Consider the following 15,624-nt stretch of genomic DNA (forward strand, 5'->3'; position numbering starts at 1 on the left):
CAACTGACCAGGTTCTGATTTACATATCTGTATTTTGAGTGAAGACAGAATGAATGCTTTTTGATGCAAATGACTTGTACTGAGGGAGAAGGAAAATGGACTCATTCAGTGACGAATGTCTTCTGCCTTCTCAGAAGTAGATACTCTTGGCCATGCCCTTTATGATATTCCACATCAATGATGACCAAGTGTGCTGCTAGCCTTATGTTTACAGTACTGAAGTAGTGAATGAGCCTTGTCTCCAACTTCAACACCAAGTTTGTTCTTGAGTCTTCCTCCTCCTTTCTAGCTCCCTCCTTGACCCTCTGCCAGTATGGAGCAAGCATCATCTTTTTGCTCTCGTATAGATTAGCCTGTGGTGACTGCCAGATGGACAAGCTAAAGGTCTGAGGTGTGTCTACGTTTTTCTCAGCTGGGACACTGAGTTAGAACCATCTCCTTTGTGTAGCTACTTTTTCCATTGACAGTGTAGGAAATGATCTCAAACCTCTTCCTCTGTAAGAGTTGCATTAAATGAGTTTACCTCTTGGTAAGTATTGGTCAGTATTATTGTGGAGAGAGCAATAAGCCAAAAGATATTACCTGCTCAAGCAGGAAATACTGATATTCACAGGAGAGAGGGGAGGGAAGGCTGAAAAGAGAATAGTAAAATATCATCAGGTGAGATGTACTGAGTACACTCACAACAATAATGCTTAAAAAAAAAAAAAGGCAGTCTTCTTGCCACATTCTCCCTTCTGTTTACCCCCATCTTTGCTTACTGTTTGCACTGAACAGGAGGTAGTTGAGGGTAGGTGATTGCAGTGTGGTCATGCTGGTTGCCTACCTGAGGAGGAAGAGCTTAGCCTTCAGGGGAACTTGGGAAAGGAGCAGATCCCAAAGTCCAGATTTCCAGGCCCCGTGGCTTCTGAGGTTAGACTGTTCTGCAGAAATAAGTCAAAGTGTGGGAAACCAGAATCTTTAACAATGACTCTCTGCTGTCATGTTTATCATGTGTAATCATGTTTAAAAACAGTGCAGACTGATCAAAAATTGTTACACTTTTGTAAACTGTTGCAAATATTATGTTACTTTCAATAGCAACTTACCTTTAAATATTTTGAGATAAGTTCTTTTGCTAGAAAAGCCCTATCATTACCTTTTACAGCTTGAAGAATAAAAATATAAAACTTAATTTATTTCCTTTCGTATAAAGTTTAATATCTAATTTCACAGTAAGCATTAACATTTTTAATATTGACATTTGTAATGTTTACTACCTATAGCAGGTATGTATTATGCTAGCTTTCTTCTGTAACTACTTAGATCACTCTGTTGTGATATATGTAGTTTCTCTTTATATGTATATATGTATCTGAAACAATGTATTTCTGTGTGGATTGTTCTTACAGAGCTGTAGTTATTTTATTACCCTTGCTGTACAACTGTTGTGTCAGTTGTTGAAATAATTCTTTGATATTATGTTTTTGATAATGTGAAGAACCAACATTAGCACTGGTAGGTGTAGTCTAGTCAATGCTCAGTTGACTGAAGCAAAACAGCTCAGTTGTTTGTTATCCGCTTGAGTTAAGCTGTAGATTCCTAGTTGGGATTTGCCTCAACTGGCTGACGGCTGTTGCAGCTGTATGTCTCCTCTGTGTTAAGATTTACTATATATATTTAATGTACAAGTTCATTGTAGGGTTTGGAGGAAAATATGAGGGAAAAATTAGTTATTTGCTTCACCTTAATGTTGCATTTTTATATAAACTGTGGTCTTTTAATAAAAAACTGAATTGCTCTAAACACACATTTATTTACAGTGTAGTGTAGATAGTCTTAGCTGAAGAGAGTAAAAGTGACACAAAGTGTTCAAAGGAGTACAGGGGATGCAAAATGTTCCAGAGAAATAGATCATGAGGGAATCACCTGCCCGTGAAGTCATCTCCTTGGCTCTCTACAATTCAAGGGCTCAGTGGCTTATCTGCCTACTTGGTACCATAGTACTGTAAGAATTGCCTGCTTGATTTGGGGCTCCCAATGCCGTTTCTGTTTTCCTCTTTATAAAGTTAGTCAACCTCTTTATATGGTTAGTTAGAAGAATTGGGAATCTGTATGTTAAGCAAGATGTTCTGCATAACTTTGCTAAGAAACATCTCTTGTGTCTCTAATGCTCTGTTTCAGGTCTTTCCTTTAGTGACATCTTGCCTGCAACGCTTTTCCATTTTGAACACCTTTCTTAGGTGAACATGCTGCTTTTTTAATGTTAGTTTTCTGAAATTTATGAATATAACAAGGACTTTGAACCATCTATTAAAAAAAAAAAAAAAAGCCCAAACCCCCTCTATTGGCCATGTTCTGGATTCTATCAAACACTTCAACAAGCAACCTTTGTGGATGGTGAAGTGTATGTTGCTTGTAAAAAGAAGGCATGATCAAGTAGACTAACATACAGATTAAAACTGAATTTGTTCAGTATTATTGAAGTGTTATGTTAAGGAATCTCTCATCTATGTAATTAAATCTGTTTTTTGTTAGTCTGATGTTCTGTGAGGTGGAAGTAGTTTATAAGATGTCTGAGGAAGCTTGATAATCATCTGCTATAGAATGGTGAATTGTGGTATTTTTTTCTGAGAAAGTGATCACAAGTCTAACCAGGATGAAGCAGTGAATAAGTTGAATAGAAAACATAGTTTCTGAAAATATTGTTTTCTAACTAGATCTTGTAAAGCATTTATCTTACTTGAAAAAATTGCTGTACAAGAGTAAATAACCATTAATGTTTTACTTTACCGAGTATTTCAGGAGCTCTCATTTCTGTGAAAACAGTAGAGAAATTGGCCAGCTTGGTTTCATGTCTGCTAAAAGCCATTTTCCTCCCCTTTTTGCAGGTGAGATTAGTTTGGGGATGTGAATACAATGAGTGTAAACCAGCAAGCTCACACAGGGCCTCCTTATGGGCAACCTCAGCCTGGATATCAGGGATACCAGCAGCCTGCCTACGGAGGACAGCCATTGCCAGGGGTTCTTCAGTCGCAATATGGAACTTATAATGGTCCAATGCCAGGATATCAACAGCCAGTCCCTGCACAAGGTACTTCTCGATCAAAACTTAATGATTGATAACCTGTGAATTGCTGCGTGCATGGATTTTTTTCTATATACTTCCTATTGTTAGTCTTTATCTTGTAGCAATTATCTTTTCTTCTGTATGTAGCTTACACAATGTTAAAAATAATTTTCTTCCTCTATGTTCTGAGGTTATTGTTCTGTCATTTGTCCACTTAGGAGGGCTTACTCTTCTTTTAATAGCTCGTAAAATTAGCATATTGAGAAGCACAGCCTGCTTTTTTTTTTTTTTTTTTACTGTATGTCTCTGCCCTTATGGTACTGAAGCACCTGACTTGGACAATCTTCCTCATGAGGTTATGTTGAGGGGCAGTTAGGGACTGTAACAGGTTTATAATTGAGACTGCTTTACATTATTGTGTAGAAAGATCTGCATTCCATCGTGAAAGATTAAGGTATACGAATCTAGGCAGAAAGCATATTTGGAGCTGTTTTCTCTGATGCCTTTAAAATCAATAGCAAGTTTGTGGACATGTGACAAACTAATGTGTTCCAGAATTTCCCTGGTTCTGCAGGATAGTTTCACTTGTTGATTTTGTTTGTTTAAAAAACAAAACAAAGTAGTTCTACTGTTTTTCCTGTTTTCAAAAGAAAGGGTAACTTAAAATTATTAAAGAACTTGAGAAGTCTTTGTTTCTGAGTATCTGAATTGCTTTAGGAGGTTAATAGTGACTTCAGCATCTGAAATGTGGAGGAGAAAATACTGTTGCTTTGAGTGGAAGCATTTCTGCCTTTCAAAATCATGTGGATTAGTTCAGTTCTGCTGAGATAAGCACAACATGAACTTCCACTGTGAAATATTTGTTTAGATTTCAGATTGGTATTCTAAGGAAACTATGAATATGCTAGTGGTCTCTGTGTTACTCTCCCCTCCAAGTACATTTTGAATTTTTTTTGCAGCTTCTTGAATTTCAAACTAAACTTGATGAGAAGAATAGAGCAGACCAAGCGCCTGTAGTTTCTTGAAACTAGCAGAAGTGGGAGACTGAAATTTGGGAGCTGAATAATTACCCTGTTGAGTTTTTTTCTGGAGCTAGCAGGGTAGTAGTGTAAAAGAAGAGTTAGTGTGGTGTGCTAAAGAATGGATTATTCAGTTGCTCCATCTTCCTTTTCTTTCCTTAATCCTCTTCTTCCCCTCCTCTCAATAAATCTCTTCCAACAGCACTTTTAATCTGTGAGGTTTGAACTAATTTTGCAGAGGGTTTAAATTCCTATAAAAATAATGAAAACCAGCACTGTGCAGAGGAAATAAACCCTGCTTTCCTGGGAAGGCAGAGCTCAGCCACTGAGCGTTCTGTTTGGCTGTTCAATGTAGCTGTTGACTAACTAGTGTTTCTTGTCCCATAGAAGGAATGGGGAGAAATTGAACTTGCTTCAGCGAGGGAGAGAAGGAGATTCAGCAAGGACAAAGATTAGTACAGATTTGTTGGAAAAGTTTCATCAGTGCAGCTAGTTATAGAAAAGAGGTTTTGGCTGTTTACAGTGTGCAGAACGTTTAGGATGTTTGTGAAAAGAAACTGGTGAGCATATTCCATCAGATACTTCAAGAATTATTTACAAATCTGAAAAATTCTCTTTAAAAGAAATGCTTAACTTTTTTTCTTCTGAGTTATTTCTGCTTTGTCTCTTTTTCATTTCAGAACAACAGAAGTGTGGTTCATGACAGCTCAGTAAGGACATAGGTAGAAAGCTTGACAACATGCATATAAAGATGTGCAGATTAAAAATTCAGATCTTGTTTGTGCCAGTAGTGATTGAAAGGTAGTGTGACACTGAGGGCAACAAGGTGGTCTCATTTGGACAAAAAAAAAAAGTATATTGCACTGCTCTTAAATAGTATCTCATGTACTTTACTGATATATCAGGCAAAGGCCACTCATCGTTTGTGGAGATTTTTCTTCCATCTCTTCTTCTGAGACAATCCTTCCTAGACTTAGTAGACTGTATTAAGGAAATCCCTGTTACTGTAAATCCAGGATTCCTGTCTTCAGAAGGAAAGAATGTAAAATTCAGAGCACTAGCACAACAGCCAGAAGTTGACCTGTTAGTAAACTACTGAGTATGACATCCAGATGGAAAAGAGTAGCAAACAAACTATGCATTATCAAAGAGAGCAGACAGGTGATAGTGAAGATAGTCATGGTTATCCTTTTTACCCCCATCTCCTGCATGTTATGTTTATTGCAGGTCTTTGTAGCAAGACTTGTAGCTGCATAACGTAGTGGAGAGAGAATTAGTTTCAGAGGCACTAGAATGATAGGAACTTAGTGAACACGGGTGAGTGAAAGGAAGACTGCCGGTGTTATTGTGTGATCTGAAAGTGATTGTCTTAGGGATTTATTTTTAAAATAACAATGAAATTGGTTGCAGGACTGAGTGAAGAAGTGTTGGGAGCAGGTGCCATCCTTAGTCAAGGAGCCTTTCACATTTGATTTATGTGACAAACCCTAGCTCTAACTAATGGAAACATGGGAATGCTGTGCCAGTGATGCTAGTCTTGCTTGGGACCAGAAGTGGAGTACTGTGCTGCTAGCTGAAAATAGCTGCTTCTCGCTATGACAATGTTGAAAGAACCATGACAAGTTTGCACCAGTATTTCAGTGAGTCTGTCTGTTTCCTTCTGATGAGATCATGCAGTTGAAAGTGCAAACACGATTATCTGAATACCAGTAGCAATTAGGCTGCTGCTGGATTGTTTTACATAGACTCAGTTTATAATACTATCAACACTTGCATTAACTTTAAGATGTGAACTATGTTGGTAATATATGTTATGTGTGGTAGAACAGTGAGAGGGAGTGTAGCTTAAGGCACAATGTGGTAAATGTGACATGGATTTTATGTATATGATATTTGCTGCACTGCAGACTGTCCTCAGCATTGGAAACACTGTCTCTTGGTGCTTTCTCTCAGGCTTGATTTACTGGTGTGTTCTGTCTTTCCAGGTTACTTTCCTTCCTTGGGGTTCCCTTCGAAGGGCTCTCCTGTATCTCTCAACTCTGACACTTCTTCTCTTGCACCTAATTTCATAGGTAAATGGTGTCCTTTCTGTGGAGATGTTTGTGTTGTGCCACTTCTTCTGTGCCAAGTTCCTATTTATTATGAATATTTATCTCAAAGGTGTGGGTACCTGATTATTCAGGCAGAGGTGGGTGGAACACTTCCCAATCTATTTGTAGGCAGCAGTCCAGAAACATAAAGAGGATATGAAGAAATAATCCTAGTAGAAATCCCTTACGCTTGCAGATTCATAGATAAAACCTGGCTTGTGACTAATGTTTTCTGAAGACTGATTTCAAAACCTGAATTGCCCCGTTCAGGTTCTGTTAGGGAGAAGCCTTAGTTTAAAAGAATGCAGTCTTCCACTTGACAGAACTGAAATGTGAGCTCTGAAATGGTAGCATTGCAATGAAGAAATAAAACATCTCCCCAAGCACTGGGAAGTTGTTCCTGAAAGTCATGAGATTTTTGTAACTTGTGCTTTTTTCAGGGAGAAAAAAAAATTAGCTTCATTTGCTATAGCATGGAAACCAAATGTATGTTAGGAACAATTATGCTTGCAAAAGCTGTGGCTCAAAGAAGGAAATAATTTTGCTAAGCTAGCAATTAAGATGTAAGAATTAGAAACACTGCAAGAAATCATACTGTATTTTCCCTTCTTTCAAACTAGTGGTATTTTGGAAGAGTTATTTCCAGCGGTGTCTATTTAGAAGAGTAGGGAGCCAGAACTGGGCCAAGACTATATAGTCTCGGGGCTTTGAGTAAAATCATGAGCACTTCCCATTTTACTCTAATCCACCTCCATTTTGAGGTCTGTGATGAGTTAAACCAATATCTCAAAGGTGTTGAAGGGGAACTTCAGGATTCCTGAAGAGTAATGAATTTTAAGATAATAAACCACTAGATATTCATACCTGTTCAAGTGAGGGTTTTTTCAGTGGCTATTTGAGCAGTCTGTGGTAATGGTTGCAGAAGTGTATTTGTGACAAGAACTAGAAAAAGAAAACTTCAGAAGATTTTTCTGAAGTAAGCATATATTTATCAAATTTTATACCTGTTGAAGAGGGCAAAATTAATTTAATGTTAAAACAAACAGACAAACAAATATCAAACTGTAGAATCCCTCCAGGAATTGGGTTAAATATGCTTTCAAAGACAAAAGATAACAATGCCAAACAGTTTACATGTACTATCAAAAGAAAGAGATTGCAAAATAGATGAAAGGATATCAAATTAACTGAAAAGACATTCGGAAATAGAAATGCCACACAACATACAAATAGTTAAAGATTGGGAAATGCTTAGCCAGAGGAACGGTAAGGTAAACGTGCTGTAACAGTAGTTTAGAAAAGACAGGATTTAATGAGATGAAGGTATATGAAAATAATAAATGTCTCTGGGAATAGTTGAGTCCTAAGTCTCAGAGTGAAGAACAGGAGGAGGTTTATTAATAAAGAAGAAAGCTTCAAGAAATTACTGGTTATTCATACACCGTCTAGTTAATTCCTTCCTTGAATTTATATCCACAAACTTACTAAGAGTTACATGTAGCAGATTAAAAATATATATAAGTTGAAACCTCATATTTTGATGTATAAATTATACTGTAGAATTGAGAAATAGCTTATTTTATTTCCTGCTTCATCATGATTCCTCACAAGAAGGTTTTGGAGTCCCTTCTAAACTTGACATGCCAGCCACTGCCAAAGAAGCACAACAGTGCTACCCTGGTCTCGTGTGACACTTTTGTTTAGTCATCTGTATTTAACAATACCCCGTACATTAAGTATGTTTCCTTGTGTCTAGCAGGCATGATCATATGATAGTTCTGATTATCAGCATTTTAAACATAATATTATTAAAATAGAAATTTATATTATATTTTTTTTTTTTTGGAAGTAGATACTGCAGCTGGTCTCCTGGTATTGTATCCAGCATTGTGCAGTCTATGAAAAGTGTGAAGACTTATTTCTGAGGCAAATATGTCTGGGCTGTGACTGAACCAGCTCAGTCTGAAAGATGAGAAAGTATTAGTGTTAGCCTCCAAGCTTGAGAGATTGGGAAGAACAGTCTGTGGTGGCCCCCATTATGTTCTATATCAAAGCAGTTAGTCGGATGTAATCTTTGAAAACTCAATCTACTCACATAACCTCCTTACCTTTCAAGTAGGAAAAACTGACCTGTAGTGAACGTTAGGTTCCATTTGAATACTCTTCTTGGTCTGGATAAAAATAATTTGACTTGCAGGGGGAAGAGTTTAGTACCTTACTGAGAAGGTAATGATTTTTTCTTCATCAAAAGATTAAGGTCTTTTCTGAAGACCCTCTACAGTACATATTTTCTATTTGGTCTGTGTGGAGATGGTGACTAGTGACACTAGCTGAAAATATTTGTGCTTTCAGTTTTGCTGCTTCTAATACAGTTGTATAAAATATTTGTTGCTCGTGGAGTATTGATACATCAATTTGGCCATCATTAAACTCTTTCTGCACTTTTTTTTTTTTCTTCCCTGGATTTGTCATGGTAGTTCATTCAAGCCCTTGTTTCTGTAATTTGTGAATTTTTTTATTAATTTTTTTTTTCCCTTATATCTGTAGGTTCGTTAAGAGCCCCTCCAACATCTGGAGCTCCCCCTCCATCCTCTGGAGCATCTCTTCCTTCTGGCCACCTGGTGTACAGTCAGTTTGGACATGGAGATGTGCAGAACGGGATTCCGGCCTCAGCAGCCCCAATGCAGAGGTAGATACAAGAAGAGAAAATCATAACAAAGGCCTGCCTTGCTAGACCTGTGCTAGATCTAGACCTTTTAGGATGTAAAATGAACTAAATACTTTGTTTTTCTTGTGGTGGACATTGACTTACTTCCTTATTGTTTTGAAACAATGTTTTGCTGTAGGGTTATTTGTTGGACAGTAAGAATCTCTGGAGATGAAAAACATACGAGCAGATGTCAGTGACTGATCAAAACCACTTCTCCAAAGACTTTTTTGTGGTAGTTGTTTTCCCATAGGAATCTTCTGATTCCCATAATCTGTCTTGTTTTAAAACAATTGCGTCCACACAGCCGTAGTAGTTGATTTCTTGGCAGTGTTAATTGACATCTGTCTAGAATGTGGTGCTGTCTGTCATTACCGAGCAATTCCTTCGTATTGGTTCTGGGTCCTTTTCCCTCTGTTGTGGATCCCTGAGTTGTCTTCACCTAAAGTGGTTGGGCATCTTCTCCAGAAAGATATTACCATTATCCCTGTGGTGAAAGTGGCAACAGTCCTCACTGCTTCATTCTGATTACTGGTTATGGGAGAAGGTGATTGGCTTTTTTTCTTCCTTCTTGTTAAGCTCAGCACTGTCAGCTGGAGAGTCTAAATCCTTTGAGCAACAGAGCATTCTTACATAGCTGTGCAGACCTTACAAGATGTTGCTCATCCTGTAGACTCTCTTGCAGTATTTCTGATTTGGTGTGATAACTAAAATGGAATTAACCAAAAAATACTATAAATGTAGAATTTGTCTTTTAAGAAGGAATAGATTTTTTTTTTTTTTATGAAAGGGTTACAGATCCATGCTGAGTATATAATTATTTTCCTGAAACTGAGCTACAGTGCTTCATGTAAATAGTTGAGACTCAGCTAGTGTTTATGTGATAGAAAAATTTTAAGACATGGAGAATTGTAACTACTTGTATAATGGGGAATCCAGTGTAGTTTCTCATCTTCCTTCTCAGGCCACCTGCTTCTCAGCCGTTTCTGCCAGGCTCAGCACCCACACCTGCCAACCAGACATCTACCTTCCAGCAATATGGTCCCTCCCCAGCCAGCGTACAGCAGCTCAGCAATCACATGGCAGGGATGACAATTGGCAGTACTGCAGCCTCTGCTCCTCCCCCAGCTGGACTGGGCTATGGTGAGGTTTTCTGGCTGCAGAAATATGCTATTTCTTTTCATTTGTGCTAGTAACTTAATTAAAGATTTGCTCTTGTCAATGATTCCATACCATACGGTAATGGCAATTTTCTGGGTGTTGACATTTGCTGTAGTAACAGTAGTTTCCTTGACTAATAGGTCATCATTGGGGAAAACAGAACTGAGACTGTTGTAGGGGACAGTGCAGGAAGTACTGCAGGACATGAGTAACAAAAGAGAGTAAGAATATTTTTCCTCAGTTAGGAGAATCTTGGAGTGAAACACGAAAACAGTCTATCCCTAACTAAGCTGTTGGAGAGTCTACGTGCCTTGCCACTGTTGTACAGCAGCCCACTCAAAAATAAGAAGGAAGAAGAGCTCAGTAAATCACAAAGGGCTGAAATACTCTGAGTGATTCTGTGAATGGTTTTGCTGGAAGTTGAGAAGAAACTTAAACAGTATAAACTGAGCTTAGATCTTTTGTTCTGTTGTATTAGATCTACAGTCCCACTCCTATAGATTACAAGACCTTTTTTTTTTTTTTTTCCCTAATTGAACACTAGAGATTTGTCTTTAGTGTGTGTAAGCTGGTCTGACTACACTTTGATTTTGGGGGTTTTTGAAATTATTTTGCTAAAGTACTTTTTGACAAGCATGTCATACTCTAACATACTTTATAGGAGAATTAGGAGTAGGGGATGCAGATTTCTTCAACCTTTTGGCAATACGTTTGTCTAAAATTATCCTCAGAAATAGTACAGTGGTAAATACAGAAGATGCTAGTTCCATACAATTAAAACCGTGAAGCTCAAAACCATTCTTGAATTACAGGCTCCAACTTAGTGTGGAGTTTAAGATACAAACTTATATCAGTTCAGGAAATCAGTCGGCAGACTCATGGTAATTGTTTTTTTGCATACTCCTAGCTTTGCCCCTTTTTTCTGGCCTTGAATCCTGAAATGTGTTCTGATTACATAAAATAAGAAGCTCAGACTTTGAGAGAGAGGACAGTGAAGGAGCTATAAAGTTTCAGATCCCTTGGAGGAGTTTGAGCTCTGATCAGTTTAGGAGGGTGTTCGCTGAAGGTAAGTCGCTTAAGGTTTGTTGCTTAGCGCTGGCAAGCCCATCTGAAGATGGGAAAGTTGTAGACCTATTTAGATGATCTAGAGCAAATGGATTTTGCTTGCATCTTAATTGTCTTAAGCACGGAAGAAAATTATGTTGTATCTTCTTTTCTTCTTATCAGGTCCCCCAACATCAGTTCCCCCAGTCTCAGGAAGCTTTAGTGCAACAGGATCTGGTCTCTACACACCTTACACTGCAAGCCAAGGACCCCCTCCTACCACTGTGTCTCAGGGTCTTCCTTTGGCACAGCCTCCGTTTCCTAGTCAACCAGTATCAACTCAGCGCCTGCCTACTCAAGTCCCTGGTTTTGCCCCAGCCCCCTCTTCTACAGGCATTGGACCTTCCTCTTACCCCCCTACCACAGGTGCCCCAAGGCCACCTACCATGCCAGGCCCACCACTGCCCGGGCAGACAGTTGCTGGACCACCAGCCTCCCAGCCTAATCACATATCCTCACCACCACCTCCGTCAACTATGTCAGGGCTGCACCCTGGGCCTCCCATGAGTGGCCTCCATGGACCACCTCCTCCCACTCATCCTCCTCAGCCAGGATACCAAATGCAGCAGAATGGTGAGTATTCCTGGTATAGGAATTGTAAGTTACGTATGTTCTCTGTATGCTGCAAACTGAGAACTGAATATTAGGTTTGTAACTTGCGGGCTCCTAGCTGCACTTCGAAGCTTCCCTCTTGTTTCCCTGTGCTCATGTCTGAAGGACAAATCTGAGATAAACAATAGGATGTGTCATTCTCAGATATTTGTCATACAAGTTTTAATCAGATTAATGTAACTAAAGAAATCCTAGCTTTCTTGTCCAAAAAGTTGTTTATAGTTAGTGCCATAATACTACAAGAATTTCTGATGAGAATTTTATTATGAACTTTAATTTGATATCTGCAACCTCATCTGTTCAAAAGTAGAGATTTGAAATTCTGGAAAGCTTTATTATCTTTTTTTTTTTTGTTTAATTTGTGGCCAATATGCATATACAGTGTGTATGAGAGGAGTAGTTAAACATTGAAACGGAGTTGCTACTTTTTTTCTCTTTCATTCACAAAACTTTGTATTTTTCTCCTTGCAGAACCTTTCACTTTTTGTGTGTGCTTATAAATAATGTCAGTTAAGCTTTCTGAATTATAGTTTTGGCTGACTTATAATCAATAACATTTACAGATAGCTAGGATAAAATAATCATGTGCAAGTGTCAGGACTGAGAACCCCGTCCCCAGTGCAGCTTTGTACAACTGGCCAGGTAAATTACTTAAAAATAACTGTACAAATTGCTATGAACTGTAAAAACATTAATGGGGTAAATCATGCTGTTGCTCCAGAACTGACTGGAATTTGTCTAAAGTAATATGAAATAGCTTCGGGTAGTTACAAAACAAGATGTAGTCACACATTCCCTATTACTGTAATTTCAGACAAGCCAAAACTATCAGAGAGAACTCCTTGCATACCTTTAGGTTGAGGAATTATGGGTCGTCTACTAGCTATTTTGCTATTCTGTGTGCACTTTCTATTAGGCAGTTCTGCAGTTTAACCTAAGTGTTCATAGTGCATGATCTTAATGCATATTTTAATCATATTATTCTAAAAATGGTTATGTTCATCTGAAAACCTGTGTTTCCTTGTCTGGTTTTAAGGAGGACTGTGTCTGTCAGTTTATTGGATTATTGATAGAGATGTCCAGGTCTAAGCTGAAACACTGTGGCAAATATGTATAATCCTAATTAACTGAAAAGCATGTGACTTTTTTTCTTGTTTTTTCACGATGACAGGAAAAGTGGGAAGTGATTAATGAGGAAATGCTTAGTATAGCCGTTGTTTGATTTTGCTGTCCCTTTCTTGTAAGGTTCCTTTGGGCAGGTGAGGGGTCCCCAACCAAACTATGGAGGAGCCTATGCAGGAACACCGAATTACGGAAGTCAAGCCGGACCACCACCTCCACCAAAACGCCTGGATCCAGATTCCATTCCTAGCCCTGTAAGCTTGCTTAGTTCTTACCAGTGTGAACTCTTCCATAGTGTCTTTACGTAAAACAGAACTGACAAAGACCAAAGCTGAAAATGGGTTTCTCGTTCCAAAGAACATCAGTCTGTTTTCCTTATTACTTTTCTCTTGTATGTCCAGCTTCAGTCTTTTGTTATGAAGCAGTATTTTTCTTGGTGACTAAAGAAAGGCACTGCATATGCAAATGAATGCTCTAATTCCCCAGTTCTTGTTCTGTACTATGTTACATTTTGAGAATCCTTGAGGACTTTTATTAAGCTTGTTTCTCCATTTCTGACTTCTTGCTTAACAATTTGCAAGGTGAACTAATTTCAAGTTCTGAGGTGACAGTCTATGAAGTGTATGATCCAAGTTTAAAGTATGGTTAATAGGAGATGATTGTAGTGCTTTTCCTTTCCTTTTTCCTATAATCTGTCAAAAAGCTAGTTAGCATATTTTTGAGTCATGAAGCCGTGACACTGCTTCAGTCAAATATGGACAACTTCTCAAATTGAGATTATCTTTCAGCATTGAGGTTCTGAGAAAGGACAAGCAGTGATGTGTAATGGTTAGCAATGATGAGTAATATTAAGCCTGTCAGTATTATTGCCACTAGTCTACTGTGCTGTTCCTTCCTGCTAGTGATCTGTTCTGTCACTGTCTCAAAAGGCCAGTCATTTGATAACAGGCAAGGGCAGTTGATAACTTTCCAGGGCAGTCCTTACAAGAAGTTTAATTCAAAACTATAAAAATAATTTAGCCTTGAGTTACATCTTGTCCTGGTCTGAACTGGTGCTGTTCAGAAGTTACTGCTATTAAAAAAAGATTCTGTTTAGATTCCAGGGTTATGTATTTTTTTTTTGTGTGGAATATAAGAAGTCTTTAATTGCTTGTCTGCTTCTCTTCTCTTCACTAAATGAGATCTCAAATGGCTTATGTCAATTGCCTTCATTTTAGCATGTTCTTAAAGCATAAATCCCGAATTTCTAACCAAAATGAGCACGTGAGCCACTGCTTCTGTTAGCAATGTGTTCAGAGCCCAAGCCCGATATCCTGGCAAGACCGATTTTGGGATCGGTGTATGCTGCAGAAACTGATGTTTCCTGTTGCATGAACCAATGTCCAAATGTATCTAGTTCTCATGCTACAGATTTTGATTGAGAGAAGTAACACTGTTACTTTTTGGTTTATTATTCTCTTTTTTCTTTTTTTTTTTTCCGTGGCACTCTTACTTTTTATTTTTTTTTTAAAAAAAAAGCAACTTAATGAGCTGCCACCCCAGCAGAAACCCAGGCACAGAATAGACCCAGATGCAATTCCTAGTCCAGTAAGTGCTGTATATATGTCAATTGTAGTCTGTGTGTTGGTGACCATCTGTGCATGCCTGAAACCTGAACTTCACCTCACTAACCCTCCATCATTAATCCTTTGCCCTTTCCTTGCTGTCTTCTGCTTGCCTTATCAAAATGAGTAACATTACACCACAAGAGGTTGTTAAAATCTTCTGTGATGAATGGTGAGGCAATAGAAAGCAGACTGTTTCAGAAACAGATCATGAAGAATGTCTCCCCTTCACTTTGATCTTTAAAATATCTCCTTCATCAAATTCCAACTGGCATTTTCAGTCTAAACCATCAGTATAATTGTCCATACAATGTGTGTCTCGTGTTAACATACACACAGCATGAGCCTTTATAGCTGTATTTTCTACCAGTTTTGAGCAGAATTTGATTACTGTTCTTGTTGATATACCAGTACTGGGCTAATGCTTTGAAGTTCTAAAATTGCAGATGAACTGTTTTGTTTTGATGTTAATTCCTGATATAAATCTTCTAGTAGATTAATATGAGGCATGGGGAGCTATAAACATTCTCTCATTATCTGTGCTCATACATAACCATTAAATTTTAAATTTGAAAATTTAATGTTTATGTGTAGAGAATATTACCTAAAGAAAGAAAAAAGCAGCTACCTTTTGGACTAGAAGGAAAAAAACCCACATTTTACTTTGTTAGCCTCGTATTGCTTCTTCCTTGTTTAGTCAAAGTTGGTCATATAACAGGTACCAGCGGTGAGACCACCACTGTCAGTCAATCTGTAGACTTTTGAAATGAGACGAGATATATCCTAGAGTAGTCACTCTCTCATGCTGTGGGAGGCTTTCTATTGGCAACTTGAAATCCCTAGTGAGAGGGTAGAAGTTCTGCCATGCAAGCTTCTGCATTTCACAATTTACTCTAAGCAAAGGCATGTGTGTTTGGTGGCAAAATAAGGTCAGAATGACTGCTAGTTTCAACACTTTCATTCAGGCACAAGTATGGAAATGTAGTTAAAACTGTGTATAACTGCAATTCTCTGTGCTTGTGCAAAGATTAGTGGATATTTTAGTCAAGGAAAACTGTTAAGTGCATTTCCATTATCTTAAGCATATTTGATTAATGAGGAATTTGACATACTAAGAAATTTGAGCTTGATTCCTTGACAAGTCTGTTGAAACTTC

The 15,624-nt window shown here is 38.1% G+C and overlaps 1 protein-coding gene across 6 annotated transcripts in view; it reads left to right on the forward strand.

The window, feature by feature from the left end:
* SEC24C (SEC24 homolog C, COPII component) overlaps positions 1–15,624 on the forward strand; it is a 39,018-nt gene that overhangs the window by 4,537 nt on the left and 18,857 nt on the right. Inside the window, exons 1-8 of one of the 6 annotated variants that reach the window (XM_086751956.1) lie at positions 2,169–2,222; positions 2,871–3,073; positions 6,054–6,140; positions 8,706–8,847; positions 9,830–10,008; positions 11,254–11,703; positions 12,988–13,118; positions 14,383–14,451. In XM_086751956.1, the coding sequence (XP_086608082.1) occupies positions 2,899–3,073; positions 6,054–6,140; positions 8,706–8,847; positions 9,830–10,008; positions 11,254–11,703; positions 12,988–13,118; positions 14,383–14,451 (1,233 nt within the window). In that variant the 5' untranslated portion in view covers positions 2,169–2,222; positions 2,871–2,898. Of the gene's footprint in view, positions 1–2,168; positions 2,223–2,870; positions 3,074–6,053; positions 6,141–8,705; positions 8,848–9,829; positions 10,009–11,253; positions 11,704–12,987; positions 13,119–14,382; positions 14,452–15,624 lie in introns of those variants that run through there. The other 5 variants (XM_086751955.1, XM_086751959.1, XM_086751957.1 and 2 more) reach the window with 5 other exon arrangements.

This window comes from Chlamydotis macqueenii, chromosome 7 (assembly GCF_036417535.1).
Source record: "Chlamydotis macqueenii isolate bChlMac1 chromosome 7, bChlMac1.mat, whole genome shotgun sequence".
In the NCBI taxonomy this organism is placed as follows: domain Eukaryota; kingdom Metazoa; phylum Chordata; class Aves; order Otidiformes; family Otididae; genus Chlamydotis; species Chlamydotis macqueenii.